At 43.7% G+C, this 17,408-nt stretch overlaps 1 protein-coding gene across 3 annotated transcripts; it reads right to left on the bottom strand.

Moving 5' to 3' along the window:
* Positions 1–44: 44 nt before the first annotated feature.
* On the bottom strand, positions 45–17,335 carry VCF1 (VCP nuclear cofactor family member 1). Of its 3 annotated transcripts, XM_079798364.1 has the most exons (4): positions 17,088–17,335; positions 12,840–12,939; positions 3,339–3,398; positions 45–685 (listed from the first exon to the last, which is right to left on the bottom strand). In XM_079798364.1, the coding sequence occupies exons 1-4, from the start codon at positions 17,306–17,308 to the stop codon at positions 446–448; spliced, it is 621 nt and encodes a 206-aa protein (XP_079654490.1). In that variant the 5' UTR covers positions 17,309–17,335; the 3' UTR covers positions 45–445. The 3 variants fall into 3 exon arrangements, with proteins under 3 accessions (XP_079654490.1, XP_079654491.1, XP_079654492.1); XM_079798365.1 differs by lacking the exon at positions 3,339–3,398; XM_079798366.1 differs by lacking the exons at positions 3,339–3,398; positions 12,840–12,939 and having other exon boundaries at positions 445–718.
* Between the last annotated feature and the right edge of the window lie 73 nt (positions 17,336–17,408).

The following is a 17,408-nucleotide window of genomic DNA, read 5'->3' as shown; positions in this document are numbered from 1 at the left end:
GTCTATATTTTGGAAAAAATGTATGTTTCTTCATGGAAACTATATACTCTTTACTAGTTTATTGAATTTAAAAAATTGAAGATCCCGCATTTTTAAAAGGCCTTTTTACATAAAGTAGAATTTCTAATTGACAGATTTGGAAATCAATCTGAACTGGACAAACTATGGACTCAACACGCAGATGAGATTTCCTTATACCATTACCTTGACATGGATTGGATACCCACCCTCAAAAGAATCCTATAAAAAATTGCTTCAAAGCCCCTTTAAAATTGCAATAGTGCAGCAAAACCACAAGTAAACAACTGCCTGTTAACCTGTTATTTCAAATATAGACTGAAAAGCCAACAGGCATTTTTTGTGCAATTTTTTAAAACATCGTAAGATGAAATATCAAATCTGCACAGCACTGTCCCTTCACAGAAGGCAAGAAACCGCCAGCCCATCATGTTGGAGGCCGGCCTCGGTGCTGAAGGCTATGAAAGTGGGCCTCCTTCAGGGTCTGGTTGATGTGGAAGTAAAGGCCTTGGCATAGTGCAGACTGCTCGGGTGCGGGCTGAGGGGTGTTGGGGCTGGACCCGGTGACGATGTGGTTCAAGCTGCTTTCTGGCCCACTGGCCCTGTCCGGGCTGTTGATACTGCTGCTGCTGCTGCTGCTGCTCCCGCCACTGTCACTGCTTGAAGACTGGAAAGAAAAAGAAACAGTTTCACGACGAGGCTATTGGTATCTTAAGAACTTCACTGTGGTTTAACAATATTCTTCCTACCTAGTCTGAGAAGTACCAGCATCAAAACATACTGAGTAGCCCGGCTGGTGTGGCTCAGTAGTTGAGTGTCGACCTATGAACCAGGAGGTCACAGTTTGATTCCCAGTCAGGGCACATGCCTGGGTTGCAGGCTCCATCCCCAGTAGGGTGCGTGCAGGAGGCAAACGATCAATGATTCATCATTGATGTTTCTCACTCTCCCTCTCCCTTTCTCTCTGAAATCAATTAAAATATACTTTAAAATATATATTTAAACATATATATATACTGGGCTTGCCCTAGTCAGTTTGGCTGTGGTTAAAGCATTGGCCCACAGACTGAAAGGTCACCGGTTCGATTCCAGTCAAGGACACATACCTCGGTTGCAGGCTTGATCCCTGGCCCCAGTCGGGGCGCACAGGGGAGACAACCAATCAGTATGTCTCTCTCTCTCTGTGTCTCTTCCCTCCCTTCCATTCTCTCTAAAAAATGAATGGAAAAAAAATATCCTTGGGTGAGGATTAATAACAACAATAAAAGTAACATATACTGGGCTTTACAGTTTACAAGTTACGTTCACCTGAGATATTTCATTCTAGCCTCACCACTACCCTGTAATGTCAAGTGGGATTACTGTCCCCATTACACATCCCTAAGTGGCAGGGTCCAGACTGAAGCACAGGCCTTCTACTGCAAACCCCTTCAACTACATCTTAACTCCTTTACATGCCTTCTCTATCTTGTCATTCATTCCAATAATTTCCAATAATCAAGGGAACAAGTTCTCAGCCTGTAAGGCAGGGGTGGGGAATGTCCGGCCCGGAGGCCAAATAAGGCCTGCGAAATCATTTGGTCTGGCCCTGCCCAGGCATCAGGGGTGAGCTAATTAAATGTTTGAACAAATGTAGCAGGCTAATCTTTAAGTTGATGATTTTGTATGACCCTCAAATGATGTTATAAAAATCCAAATGGCCCTTGGCAGAAAAAAGGTTCCCCACCGCTGCTCTAAGGTAAGTATCACTCATTGGTACAGGGTGTAAGAGAGGTATCCTCATAACAAATAAGAGGGCTTCTGGGAACAAGTTAAAATAAAATAAAAACTTGTGACAATTTGTGGTTATCTCAAGGACGTGAATGGTGTTCTCTGAATGCAGAACACACATCCTGAGATTTTAATATATTTCTTGTAAAGTTATATTAGCATTTTTACAGTTCGATGTGTGTGTATATGTGCATGTGCACGAACCTATCTAATATTTTAATGTAACTAACATGACTGGGTGTCTTAGTCTTGAAGAAGCTACTCAGAGATCCCTAACAAGAGTCACTCAGAAATCTCCTTCCACTAGTAGGGTTCTCAAAAGAGAAGGCAATGGTAAGGATCCTTTCAGAACTAGGGTATTACACAATTTTAATGCTGCATTTCTAATAAATGACAATGGCAATCATTTAATTAGCACTCTCCTCTATTTACAACTCAATACAATATTGTACTAGAAGGAATAATACATGAGAAAGTTAGAATTCTAGTAATAAATAATTTGGTGTAAAATTTTTTCTCATTAGCCTTTTGATACACCTAAATTTATATTCCCTTAAAGATATTGGTTTTGAAATGTCTGCTTACAACAATGTAAAATCTACACATAAGAAAAAAGCCTGGAAAGAAATAGCCCGTAGTACTAATGTTAAAATAGAGGGGTTATAGATCTTATTTTTCAACCCTTTACTATAAATTTTTTGCAATGTGGTTATTACATATTTTACATTATCAAAATAAATGTATAAATGTTATTTCAAGATAGATACTTTAAAAGTCACTTTTAAAATACCAAAAGTTACACCTAACAATACATCTATAATAATAAAAGTGTAATATGCTAATTAGACCAGACATCATTCTGGAGGACCTTCTGAACGAAGCCGGGACTGCGAGGGAAGCCCGGGTCCCTGGTGCCTGCTGGCGACCAGAGGGAAGCTGGTGCTGGCAGCCGGGGGAAGGAAGGCCTACTCTTGCACGAATTTCATGCATCGGGCCTCTAGTATATTATAATCCACATGGGTATATAGGAATCACATGAGTCCTTTTAGAGAAATTGCAGTTGTAATTGATGAAGGGCTACTGGGTTAAGGCCTAAGTAACTTTGATTCTACTACTTAGAAATATACACATTTATAAAACATGCCTGAAACAGCAAAGAAAGCATGTTCACTAAATGCATCGTCATTGATAAGGCTTGAACCAAGAGCTGTCATGGTCCATGGGTCACCTGGAGCTACTGAGCATAGGTCACATATCCTATTGCCTGTAGGTAGTAGGAGACAACCTAGCTTTCTTTCTACAATTAAAAAAATTCCATGAAAACATAAATGGGCTGAGTGGCATCAGACGGCAGTGTTAACAGCAACAATTACATTTACTTGAAGACTGAAGAAGTCAAAGCCAATTTAAATTAAGAAACAAGCACCTTGCTTTCCATAGTAGCCTCTCCTGACCTAGACTGTAACAACCTAGAACTGCCGCTGGTACACCTCGTAAGGCCGTGCACATTTAACAAGCAGGGAAGGTACTACACTAGGTAAGAAACCCACCGCGCAGAAAACTTTGTTTCCTCTTAGTCTGTTTTCTTTGTTTTTCGTTACAGGTAGTGTCTGAAAATTAAGGCAAGAACTAGAATCAGTTTCTAGTAAGTCAAGTTTCTGTTTCAAATTATATTTATTTCACAACTTAACAGCAAAGGTGATACTACTCTGAGAAAAGGTAAAAGTTTTTTTTAAATAAACAGGTTAGAAAAGATTTCTGTACAATGACCATTAAAAGGGGGGAGGGGGGACACAAATACACCAGCAATTCCTAGGCCATTTAAAAATTTTTGTAACGTAACTTTATAAAGACACATATAAAAATGTTTAGTGTGCCTGGCCTACATGGCTCAGTGGTTGAGCATCAACCCATGAACCAGGAGGTCACAGCTCGATTTCAGGTCAGCGCACATGCCCAGATTTCAGGCTCAATCCCTGGTGTAGGGCATGCAGGAGGCAGCCAATCAATTATTCTCTCTCATCATTGATGTTTCTATCCCTCTCTCCCTCTCCCTTCCTCTCTGAAATCAATAAAAATATATTTTTTAAAAAGTTTAGTGTGACCTTATTTAATTAAACAGCTAAAGTCTACAAACAACCAAAATGGGTTAACAATAGAGAAACTGGTTAAATTATAAATCCTATATAATAAAAGCCTAATATGCTAAGTGTCTGACTGTTCATTCGACCATTTGACCTGTCGCTATGACGTGCACTGACCACCAGGGGGTAGATGCTCCGACTGGTAGGTTAGCTTGCTGCTGGGATCCAGCCAATCAGGACTGGGCAAGACGGGCTGGACACGCCCTGGAGCCCTCCCACGGTCCCTCCCCAGCCCCGCCGATCAGGACTAAAATGGGCCGGACAGGCCCTGGATGAATCCGTGCACCGGGCCTCTAGTATGTATATAAAGTACAATACATGAATTATAATTCATAACAATGAAATTGTATTCAGCTATTAAAAATTACATATATACACACACATAAACACACCAAGATAGAAAGAAGCCTTCAACATCTTTTTTACAGGTTACAAAACAGTGTATATAGTACGTCAGCTCGTTTTAAAATTATTTTCTTTAACGTAAATATAAATATACTAGAGGCCCAGTGCATGATTGAATCATGCACGTGTAGGGTCCCCTACAAGCTTTCGCTTTTCGCGGTGGAGCTGGGTGCCTGTCCGCTGGTGCACCAGGCCTTTCAGAAGCCTCCGGCTCGGCGGAGGCTTCTGAAAGGCCTGGTGCCGGAGCAGACAGGCACCCAGCTCCCCCACTTTTGATGGTCCGCGGCCGCTGAGGGGGGCTACCCTGCTGTTGAGAGGCGCAGGGGGCGGGACTCCCGCCCCCTGCGCCTCTCAACAGCAGGGTAGCCCCCCTCAGTGGCAGCAGATCCGTGCCTCTCAATGGCCGGATAGGCCACCCCGAGTCCCACCCCCCAGCCTCCCACCGCCCAATTGTGGGCATAGCGGAGTGATGGTAATTTACATGTTACTCTATTATTAGATAGGATACTAAAAATATTCTGGAAGGATATATATGCCAAAATATTTGGAATCTGGACCTTCTATTTTTTTTTTACTATATTTTCTATAACTTCTACAAAAAGAGGTTTATTTTGTGGGAAAAATGATCATGAGTGAGAATATTGCTACAAAATAGAGGTCTTTAGTTAATTCTAAGACTTAAATATATAGATGAGTAGTTCCCAATCTTTTTTTGGCCATGCCCCTCCTGAACATCTCTAAAATCCTGATGGCGACCAACCGCCCTGCCCCCATGACCATAATTCTTCTTATTCAAAAAGTGAACTCCTATTCACATGGAGGAAGCCTAGAAGGCCATTAGCTTGGTCTAAATAAGCTTCCAAAGAACATGGCATCCATGAAAGAGAAAAATAAAAGAACAAAAGGATAGTTGAAGTACTGAGGAAGAAATCACTACGAAATTGTTAAAAAAATAATAATAATAATATGAAGTGATACGAAAAATTAGCAAATAAAGTTTCAAAACATATAATAGAGAACTGAAATGCATAAATGTCACTATATATTTATATACTGTATATGAAGTCCCTAGAACCATAAGAAATGCAAAAAATTCAGTTAATAACTCATCCTCAAATTGTCCCCCTGGGGGTGTCTGGCCCCCGTTGGGAACCACTGATATAGACAGATACTGTCCATAGGATTTCAGAAGGACTGTTTGGCCTCCTTGAGCTACCTAAGAACCTTGACAACAGCCTCAGTTGTATTCACTTGCATTGAGGAAGGCAATGATACCTTCAAATTAATAAGAGTCAGCCCATATAGAACCAAGGTGGGGTCCTTAAGTATCAGATATATACTAGGTTTGTAATAAAAGAAAACACGATAATTTCAAGAGAAATATCAAAATTGCTTTATTCAAAGTAATGTCCATTGCTAGCTACACATTTCCCCCACCTTTAGGTAATTTGTGGATACCGTCCCAATAGAACTTTTCTTGTTTTGAGGCAAACCATTCAGAGACCCAATTTTCCACTTCTTTGTATGTTTTAAAATGCTGCTCAGAAAGTGTGTGTGCCATCAATTGGAACAACTGGTAATCTGACGGAGCAAGGTCTGGTGAATACAGCGGGTGGGTTAATACTTCCCAGGCAAGATCTTTTAACGTGTCTTTAACTGGTTTTGAAGTGTGTGATGGTGCGTCATCATGAAGCAAAATTACTTTGCCGTGTCTTCTGGCACATTCTGGTCATTTCACGATCAAAGCGTGGTTCAAATTGATTATTTGTTGTCAGTAGCGATCAGTATTAATGGTTTCACCTGGTTTTAGATGCTCAATAATACACGACACCTTCCTGATCCCACCAAATGCAGAGCATTGTCTTCTTTCCAAAGCGATATGGCCTTGCAATCAATGTTGATGGTTGACCTGGATCAACCCATGATTTTGTGCATTTGGGATTCTCAAAATAAATCCACTTTTCATCGCCAGTCACAATTTGATGCTAAAAAGACTTTCTTTTGTGCCGTTGAAGCAACGTTTTACTGATGACTTTTCAGTTTCCCATTTGTCTTTCGTTCAGTTGGCGTGGCACCCATTTTCCTTCCTTTAAAATCTTTTGTGCGGCGTCCAACAGGGGCAGGTTTGGTGAGCCTGAGGAGTGGCAGTGAAGGATTAAAGCAGACGGACAAGAGAATACAGCGGGGGCTCGGTGGGACGCTGCTTCTCTGGAGAGACAGCGTCACAGCCTGCAAGCCGAGGCTTTATTTTATAGTCAGAGTACACAAAGCAAAACAAGGGAAGTGGTCAACATGTTTACAATGTTCTTGTGAGTTTCACCTTGTTTTGGCAGCACTTGCTGCACCTCCCACAGCCCATTAGCTACCTAGGAAGGAACTAGGGAGGGCTAGAAGGTTAAGCTTAATTATGCTAGGAGAGCTCTGCCTTCCAAGCTGGGACTTGTTTCTGGTCCTACCACAGGTCAGTCCCAGGCCTGACCCTATAGCCGCTCCCTACAATCTTTCCCATTGCTTGTTAACAATCGGAAATGGTTTGCTGAGCAACGTTTAATCTTTCTGCAAGTTGTTTTTTGAGTTTGACACACATCTTCATCCAATAATGCTTGTAATTGTTGGTCTTCAAACTTTTTCGGTTGACCTGGACGTTCTTTTGTCTTTCACATTGAAAGCATCACTTTTAAAGCGTTTAAACAAGCGTTCACAAATATCTTGAGATGGAGCATGTTCACCATAAGCTTCCCGAAGTATTCAGCAGCACTTTTCTTCAAAATAATGAATTAAAACTTTCCGCAAATGCTCTTCTTTTTGGCACAAAATTCGACAGTTTTAAGTGTAAAAATATCTATGATGTTAACACCTTCAGAAAACTTGACATATGAAGTTTTGAAGCTTGTTGTCAATACAAAAAAATAGTATACATATCAAATCGCATATATATCAACATATGTGTAACTCCGTCTACTGAAAAAAATCCGCATTAGTAACGGGTACACCTAGTACCACTGTCTTACAAGGTAAAAATGCATCTCTTTCAAGATCCTTTGGCTCTATTTTCTGCCAATTCAAGTCTTCTCGCTCTCCAAGAGGCTTTCTCAAGTACGAGTGTTTTTCAAATGGATGGTGAAACCCTTTGGTGGGGAGCAACCAGCACAGAAAAAGAAAACAGTGCAACAGGGGGAGGGAAATTGTGAAACTTTTTTTCGATTATTCACAAATATATTTGGTATTTACTGGGCCACACAATTAAGCATTTCTATGGGACAGGGTCAAAAATGTTTGAAAGTCATTGTAAGCGGTCTTATTAACACTTAGCCATCAAAGTGTTCGACTTGATGGGATCAAGACCATTTACTTTTAACCCTAAAGGCATAAAATGAAATTTTAACTCTATCAGTGCTTTAAGATATACAGAGATAAATCGTCTTATTAAAAAAAACCACACTTGAAATAGGAAAAAAAAAATTGTATTTCCCCCACTGAGTGGCACTTTTTCGTATCAAATCCTTGGGGTAGGAGGCGGGGGGCACTACTCGACAGCATGGCTTTGAGAACTGGTACGGTTTGTACCTCGTTACTATTCCTGCTTTGAAAGGCGTGAACACATTCTGTACTGAAAGAGTCCAGAAACTTTGGGGCTGAGAAAGATTCATCAACTAGGATCCCTGTTCCCAGGCTCCTGACTCCTTACAGACCATTTATCCAAATCCACGGTTACAAAGTGCATTTCTTTTCTCTGAATTTTCAATTTGGGCTGAGTGCTGACTCTGACCGGGTTATTTTCAATGACAACTTTGTATTACAAATCAAAAGACAGTAAGGTCCTGATCTGTGAAATAAAAACCCCTTGCAAATCCAGGTATACAAGCACAAAGTTAAGTTTATGAAGATTCTGATCGAGAGTCTCTCTTTCTAAATACACAAAGGCAGCTCACAAGAACCCTGTGGCGAGGAACTGTGTGAAAAGGGAGGATTCTAAAACCTATTGTGCACCCTGGTAACTGCAGATAAGACCCAGAAGAATGCAGTCCATGTTAGAATCACCTGTAGGCTTTTGAAAACATGCCAGGGCCCCACCTCGGGAGGCAGTGCACTGGGGCTCCCTGGTCATTTATTTACTAAGCTTCATCAAGAATGTGGTGACAATACAGCCTCTGCTAAGGATAGTACACAGCCACTGTAGCGACAGGAAATCTAGCAACAGGTGTGTACGAGGGAGCGAGGAGAGAGGCTCCTTAAAATGGATGGTGTCTGAACTGGGCCTAGAGGAGGAAGAATCTTTTTATAAGGAGGGGGTGACAAAATGGGAGAAGAAGCAAAATCAGGCGTGTTCTGGGGAGGAAAGGCTGAAGGTGGGGTGTTGGCTGCACCACTCCAGGAAGCATTAGTGAGACAAAATATACATGAGAGGTCATGGCTAGGTTATAGGTGTCCCAGTCTGCGGGAACAGTTTCTAAGCATGTAAGATGTGTTCAGATCTGCACTTAGGAGTGAGGAAGCTAGGGATCTATTGAGATGAACGAGGTCATGGAGATCAAGCAGGGGCCAACTGGTAAGTTTTCTAGAACATCAAGCAGGAGAGCAGGCCTGCATGAGGACCGTGGCAATGTCAATGAAGGGGTATGTGTCGTACCCCAGAGGGAGATGGAAGGGACACAGGAAGGAAATAGAGACATCCAAGTTGACACCAACCACTCAGGACAATGCCTGCCAAATACAGTTGATCCTTGAACATGAGGGTTAGGGGTGCTGACCCCCTGCACAGTTAAAAATCTGCATATAACTTTTGACTCCCCCAAAACTTAACCACTAATAGCCCACTGTTGACCTGAAGACCAATAACATAAACAGCCGATTAACACATATATTGTATTATTGTATATTAAATTATACTAGAGGCTCGGTGCACGAAATTAGTGCACTGGGGGGGGGGGGCAGTGTCCTTCAGCCTGGCCTGCGCCCTCTCGCAGTCCGGAGCCCTCAGGGGATGTCAGACTGAGGGCTAAGCCAGCCGTGACCCCAGCTTCTGGCTGAGCGGTGCTCTCATTGGAGCGCACTGACCACCAGGGGACAGCTCCTGCGCTGAGCGTCTGCCCCTGATGGTCAGTGCGTGTCATAGCGACTGGTAGTTCCGTCATTCGGTCGATTTGCACATTAGCCTTTTATTATATAGGATTATTTTATATTATATATTATATTCTGTAATCCTATAGGGTAAGCTAAAGAAAGGATATTAAAAATTATAAGGCAAACACATTTACAGTACTGTACATATTTACTTTAAAAAAAGAACACATACTAGTAAATGGACCCACATAGTTCAAACCCGTGCTGTTCGAGGGAATGTCGCTACCATTGTATAGGACTCAAGAGGAAGACACAAAGTGATAAATCATTTCACTTCTTGCTCATCAAGAGAAAAACATGCCTAACTTAGCCACTGCTAACATGATTCATACAGAATGGCTTTACAGAAAAATTTTATTCCTATAGTAATAATATATATCTCAATTTGAAAAATAGCATCCTAAGGCTCACAAGTCATTAAATCTAAGTCATTGGAGTTAAAATTCAAGGTCTTCAAACATCAATTACATTTTTGAAAAAACAAAACAAACAAACAACCACCACAAAAAATACTAGACCACAAAGTCTCCATTTATTCCACATGGATAGAAATCGAAAATGGTTTCTTGCTAACACCATGCTATAGCACTGACTTGGGAACACGTTCCAGCTACTCTTCTGTTTCTCTGATTTCTGCCATGTCGAGGACCTAGCTGCCCCTGGATAGCTAGCACAGCTTCCCAGAACCTCCACCCGCTCTTCCGGGAGGCGGCACACCATGACGAGGAGCAAGCTGCTCAACAGTCAAGCTCTGGGGCTCACTGATGCTGCCTCTTAGCTGTGTGTATCTCTGGGCAAGTGACTTTATATTTTTCTGTGCCCCCAAATTTCCATCTGACAAGTAGAAATAGTAATACCTGCTAAAAGGGCAGGAAGAAAATGCACAAGCAGAGTGGAAGTTTCTTTCTACATAACTCATCTGGCAAGTCAGTGCACATTCTTTGGCCCCATGGTGTGTAGGAAGAAAGAGGCATGAACTGGCTCCAATTTTCAGGCAATTTCCATTTACTTGTGGCATAGTTTAATAGTTTAACAGAAATCAAACACCTCAAAAAAAAAAAAAAAAGAAACAAACAAACCACCTCACATCTTACTTACTTCACAGTGCTTCCAATATTATTACATTTAGGAGAAAAAGATAACTTTGGGGAATTTTAAATCTCTCTTAGGATTAAAATTTCCTTCCAAATGGAAGTTCTTCAAGTCACAAAAAAAGGAATTCTAAAATTATTTAAGTATTTCAGGAACGACAAAGGAAACCATTTCTCTTAACTTAGTCTTAAGGAAACTTACCTCTGCCCTACCTTAGAATTAAAAAGTAACATTTTCATCAATAAGGTAATTTGTCATGTAAATTAATAAAATAATCCATTTATAAGGAACCATTTTAGTGCTTCCTTTTATATGTCAAAAAGCAGCCAAATAACACTAACCTTGCTATTTTTGTGCTACAAGCATGATCTATTCCAGTGGTGACGATTCAATTATTCAGGGCCTAACTTTCCGCTTTGAAGACTTTCCCCTGCCGTCTGCTTCTCTAGCTCTCCCTGGGTTCGCAGGCCTCATTACTTGTTAATGCCACCGCTGGGGAAGCACAGCACCACAGGCCACCCGCTCAGGCGGCTGGTGGACGTCCAGCCAGCATAGCTGAGACAGAGGGTCCAAGTTACCCTTAGCAAGTTACCACTGCCCGAGAGGGCTACTGGTGCGTGCAGATACCATGATGGATAAGGAGTACCTGCACTGACTGTAAATTAGAACAAAGACAACCTAGTCCACCCCCAGCCTAATGATTTACATAGCTGCTTAACAACTGAATTTCTCTGGACAAGTAAGAACAAGACATAGGAACCTACAGGTTGAGTAACAACACACTGTTTTCTTCTGTGATACCAACACACAGGTTTTAGAAAGAGAGTGCAGGTCATTTTCTACAAACAACAATGAAAACAAAACGAAAACAAATCCTAAGGAGTTTCTCTAAAAATAAGAGATCAGAAATGTTTAATTTTTTAAAAACATAACAATTTATATTCCTGTTCTCAGGCATCAAAAATGTAGGTATCAGGGGAAAAGACCTATACAAAGAATTAGACTTACTACTATACCTTCAAAGAACTGTGAATATCATACAGCGGAATTTACATACAGATACAAGTAAAGAAATATTCATGCCGACACCATGAACGTAATCACTGCATCCTCTTTTAAGGAATAGCCTTATAATTTCCCGGGAGGAACACACCCTGCCTTTCCCCCTCCCCCCAGGCCCATACCGTTAGTAAAAAAAAAAAAGAAAAGAAAGAAAAATGGAGACTCAATTAGTGTTAGTGTTTTATCATCAGATGCTCACGGTAGCCTCTAAAGTCTGGTTTCTTTCATCCCTGAGATTCCCCAATTACCACTTTAAACAAAGGTCATAACTTTTTTGTTCATCCTTTTTTAAAAAGGAAGAAAAAGTGTAATAGAAAAAATTTTAACAGGGATAAAAGTTATAGAAACTCAAATCTCCATGTAGAACAAGCATGTCAAACTCAAAGGCTAACATGGGCCAAATAAACGAGGCACATGGCATGTGAGTCGCAGTCCACGAGTTTGACATGCTTGATGTAGAAGGATCTAGCTACTCTTTTCATTAGTTGTTCCTGAAAGAGTCTTCCCCACATGACAGTTACAGAGCCCCACCCTGGGGGGAGTTACTTTGGATTTCTGGCAAAGACTGGATATAAGTCAAGTCCTATCATCAAGAACTAATTAAAATGCAAATTATCTGGGTGTGCAAGAATTGTGATATACAGAATTCTGCTTGAAGTTCTGAGGCTTAGGAGTCTTTGCCATTGAGGAGTTTCTGTTAGGTGGTACCTGTCAAGGGTCTAAGTCCTTAGGCACCTAATTTATAGCAGCATCACTTCAATGTGAGCCCCCCTTCGGCACCGTGGCCAGCCTTCCGAGGACCTCTCCCCGCACGCTGAGGAGGCACTCAGGAAGCCAGAACCTTGGGAGCTCTCTCCCACTCCACGCTACTCTGCCGCCTGAGCAGCTTTGTGAACAACACAATGAAAGGGTGGAAACACTGAAAAACAGGATTCTGCAAACATATACATTATGTATTCTTAAAGATATGTGCATTGAAGCAACAAAATATGCTTAAAGACAACAATGGGTCATAAACTATTAGAAAATAAGTTGGTTTGTGAAATATCAAATAGGGGGTTCAAAGAAGGGCTTGCAAAGGTTCATGAAACTTCTAACAAAACAGGTTGGGGGGTGGGGGGCGTGCCTGACGAGGGCAGACACAGACTGTTTTGCTGGGGAAGGTGCAAAGCTTCCTCAAAGGGGCCATGGCTCAAAAAAAGGTTGAAACGCCGCAATCCCTACCTCTGTGTCCCAGGAATCGTGAAAGACAGGGTTTCTGCTACTCCTTTTGGTCTGTGGGGGCAGATGGTGGTCCTCCTCATTGCCATTCCTTCTCCTTTTCCTGAAATTAAATCACGAGGAAAAAAAATCCAACAATTCACCTTTCAGACACTTACAACTGTAAACAATGACAACATACAAATTTGTCCTCTTGCCTGAAAAAAACAGAACTCAGCGTATGATAGCCCAATAGGTTAAAACTGGAAGCACACCATCGCTAGGCACGCTGAGAGCAAACACATCAAACAGCAGCAGGAAGGTGGGGCTTAAATTGGTGTGACTGATTTTGCAAAAGAAGCTTTTTAAATGCCTACAGTAAATAAATAAGAGCAGGAAGACAGTAATGATTGCGCTTTTTAAACTCCACCTAATTAAGGTTATGGCCTTTCTACATTTCCTGAAATTCCAAGTTACTTTATTTTGCTTCCTTCCATGTGACAACACCTATTTTATCCTTAAAATCCATATGAAAATGGTGCTACCCAGGAATATCCATAGAGGTTCAGGGTAGCCGCTAATGTTTAGTTTTTCTTCATCCCTGATTTTCTCCCATTTGTCACATTAAACAAAAGCTCAAAAGTATTAAATTACTTTTCTGGACAAACCCTGGAAAAACTGCTCTTGAACACAAACTTGATTATTCTGGCTACAGCACCTAGTGTATGATATAAATTACTTGACCAGATTGTTTCTTTGAAACTATGGCATAAGCTGCTTAAAACGTACAAATTTAAAGAAAAATCAGACACCTTTCTCAGTTCCGTGTGTTCTAAGATGTGCAACAGAGACAAAATTTGTATGCTTTCTATGCAAGAACCAAGTATTGTCAGAAGAACTTCCAAACCCCAGTTAGAAAAGAGAATTAAATTATAGGAGGTATAATTTTAAGTCAAATTGCCTGGAACTGTGCTGTCCAATATGGTAGCCACTAACACATGTGGTTATTCAAATTTTAATTTATTACAATGAAATACAATTAAAAACCCAGTCCCTAAGTCGCACTAGCCACATTTCAGCTAGTGGCAACTGTACCGAACAGCACAGACGAGAAGGTTCCCATCACCGCAGACAACGCTACAGGACAGTGCTGCCTGGAGGCCAAGCTACACAAGGCAGCAGCACCTACTACAGCGAAAACTCTTAAAGGTCCCAATTTTTAGAGCTAGAGGAAAAAACAGCTTTTTGGAAAGTACTGAATTTGAGCAGAGTATCTTCTTATGTGAGTAGGGCGGCTTACTGGGGCAGGCCCTTAATCCAAAAGTTTTGAGTTGAAGTCTGGACAGTGAAGAAACTTTATCCTCCTGCACTCAGTTCCTGTACTCTGCAGCAGAACTAACGTTATGAATGAGTTTGGATCCAGTTTAGGGTAAAGAGTGGGTGTGTGGTTCTGATAAAGCATGAACCAACCAACAGGCAGAGGGCTACGCCACTTATCTCATTCTAAGGCTCAGCTGTTTGTAAAGTAAGATCATCACTTCTGCTTCCTGCCTTTCTCCCAGGAGTCTGGGTCATATCTACACAGTGTTTTGAAGTACTCGGAAGCTAAAAACTAGATGAATACCAGGTTTTAATAGTCATTAAAGATGTTATTAACATAGATTTGAGCCAAGAAATTGCTACTTCCATCCTCATATGACCAGAGAATGTTCACAGGAATATGAAGAAGTTACAGAGCAATGTCCAGTGGAAGGCCAGTGGACACCCAAAGAATCTCATGAAACGCAGTATGTTGGTCCCCAATTCTACTTTTATCAGTGACAACAGCTGATTGTGCTTTGGGCTGCTGAGTCACTCTTACCAAACTTAGGAGCCTGACCAAAACTTTCCGATTTCCTCATTTATAACGGGGAGTATATCTTCCCAGCGACAAGAATGTGAATGTCCAGAGGCTGCTAGGACAAGAGCGTAAGAACAGAGGATGGGCTGGTTTTGCCGATTTCACTCAACTCTGGGAAGGTCACAGCAAACAGCCCTGCCGCATTCATCTTCAGCCGGTTTCTCAAAGTACCAGAACCCTCTTCACCTGGCGGGGGCCCTCTCTTTTGGATGGAACTGGGTTAAGAATGAGCCCTACTTGTTCTTCAATTCACTTTTTGTCTAGACTCTATGCAGATTCTGCCCCTGAAACATTCTTCTTTCAACATTATCATTAATAACTGGAAAGATTACAGCTTCATGCCCAAGCCTACCCACACAATCAGTCAGATTATAACTTTCAACATTAAGGCCACAGACCAGGTTATAATTTTAGCAGCCACCCTGTCATTGATCATATTCTCCCTAGCCTTCTAGTTAACAGATCATTGTTTAGCATCTACTACTTCTAAGGATGGCTGATTCCATCACTTTTCATCATTTCATTTCTCCCCAATCTTCCTGTCATCTTCTAGAGACTGGGCACAGAAGTAACAGAACCCTTCCTTAAAGGATCGGTATTGGTGAAAGAAAGGGCTTCCTTGTGGCTATTTCACTTCAATACCCACTCCTCTACCGCCATCCCAGTATGTGTACCACCATCTTTGACCAACGCTTCACCTGAAAGCTGAGGAGAGACCCAGACGTGAACTAAAGTGGAGATGCCAAGATAGCTGGAGCTGGCAGAACTGGTCCCTCGTGCACCGTGGGACTTGGGGTGAAGAGAAAAGCAGGTGAGAAACCCCGGTCCACACCGCTTTTATAGTAACAAGTGACCAGTATAAACATGTTGGCCTTACTTGTGTACCAGCGGAGAGGAAACCTGCTACCAGGATAAACAGTCATCTGCGCACAGGGTTGGATAAAAGAGAATCTTTCTGTAGGAAATATTTTGACTTTTTCAGATACGTGAGATAGCCCAAGACACGATCCAAAAACGGCACACCGGGTTTGAGAAGGGAAAGAAAATGGCAGTCGGACCAAGCTGACCATAGGCAAGGGCTCTGCTACTAATTCCGCCAGGTCAGTGGTCTCTGGGCCCCTAAAGTCAAACTGAGCGCACTCTTATCTCCTATACAGAGGCGCTCCAGGCCTCTCTCCCGGCATGGCCGGAGGAACCACAGCTTCTCACTGGCGGACCAGACGACCTCAGGACGCCTTCCAGAATTTTGACCCTCCGGAGCTGGGTCCTCGGGGCAAGACGGTCCATTCCATTCAGCGCCCATGAAAACATGGAACAAGAAGGTAATCAGCATCCTGTGTCAAGGCGATCCTACCTATTCACTTAAACCTCAGAGGCCGTTATGGAGCAAAGGGAAGCCCCGGGAACCTGAGGGACGCAACCCAATCAGCCGGCCTCGTCTTGTTTGTCTCAACAGGAAAATGGAAGAGGTGGACTGGGTGACCCATCGGTTTGTCACCTCCAACTCCCCGAGGAAGGCTTTTTCTCATTTGGAAATGAAGCGGATCCCCTCCATTCGGGGGTACCCAACCCCAGTTTTCTCCTCTCCACATTGTTCCAGGGGTTGTTACTCAGAAGAAGAAGAAAAAAGGACCGCAGCTGGGTCCGGACTCGACTCGAGCACGTCAAGCAGGCCCAACCCCCCTACCCAGGCCTGAGGCCAGGCTCCGGGGGGGAAAAGCATTGCGTCGCGGCACAACCCTCCCTCCCTCCGGCCTCCGGAGCCAAACGGCTCCGCCTCCAAACAGTTTAGAACCCGGTCAGTTCTCTCCGGGCTCCGGCCAGAGGGGCCCCACCAGCCACTCTGGGCATCTGCCCTTCCGTGTTCACAGCCGTCCAGGGCCCAAATCCTTCCGTCAACATAACCCCTCCCGGCTGCGGGGTTAACCCCAGTCCTCCTTCCTGACCTTGGGGAGCCGGCAGCCCCGCACCCCGTTCCCCCTCTCCCCCAGATGCCCTAGGAGCTCCCACTCGGAGATCAGACATTCCTCCCCTCCCCCCACCCTCCTAAATTTAGGACAGGGACGCCGTAGGGCCCGCGTCTCTCTTCCGGGACCGACCAGACTTCATTCCAAACAGAGGAAGATGGGGCGGGGGGGGGGGGGTGAAGACGGGGTAGTGGGGAGATTTGGACCCTGGAGTCACTCCACCAGCAGCCTCGGGGGTCAGGTGCCGAGACACACGCACAGCCCGCTCCCCTCCTCCCCCTGACTGTAACACCCGCAGGGCCCGCGCCGGCTCGGACCCCGCTTCGAGCGTCCTGTCGACTCCGCCCTCGGAGAGAAAAGCGGAGAGAGGCTGGAAAGGAACGGTGGGGTCCCCTCTGGTCTCACCTGGGGCGGAGGCGCTCGCTCATGGCAGCCGGTGGAGGGGAGCGACGCGGAGGCGCTCCGCGAGAAGAGGGGGCCGAGGGTGTGGTGTTTTGGCGGCCGCCACGCCCACCCCGTCGGGCCTTGGCTCTCGCCGCGGCACGGGTGGACTCTGCCGGTGGTAAGTACCCCTCGGTGGGACCCGTACCACGGCTACTTCCGGCGTCTGCTCCGCGCCCCCCCATGTCGCCGCCGCCGTGGTACCGCCCTCTCGCGGCTGCGCAGTGACGCGTCCGGGCCGCGCCGACCAGTAACCCCGCCCACGGGAAGAGGCGGGCTTGGAGG

Source organism: Cnephaeus nilssonii (assembly GCF_951640355.1).
Source record: "Cnephaeus nilssonii genome assembly, chromosome: 19".
NCBI lineage: Eukaryota > Metazoa > Chordata > Mammalia > Chiroptera > Vespertilionidae > Cnephaeus > Cnephaeus nilssonii.
This window is presented reverse-complemented; position numbering and strand designations above follow the sequence as displayed.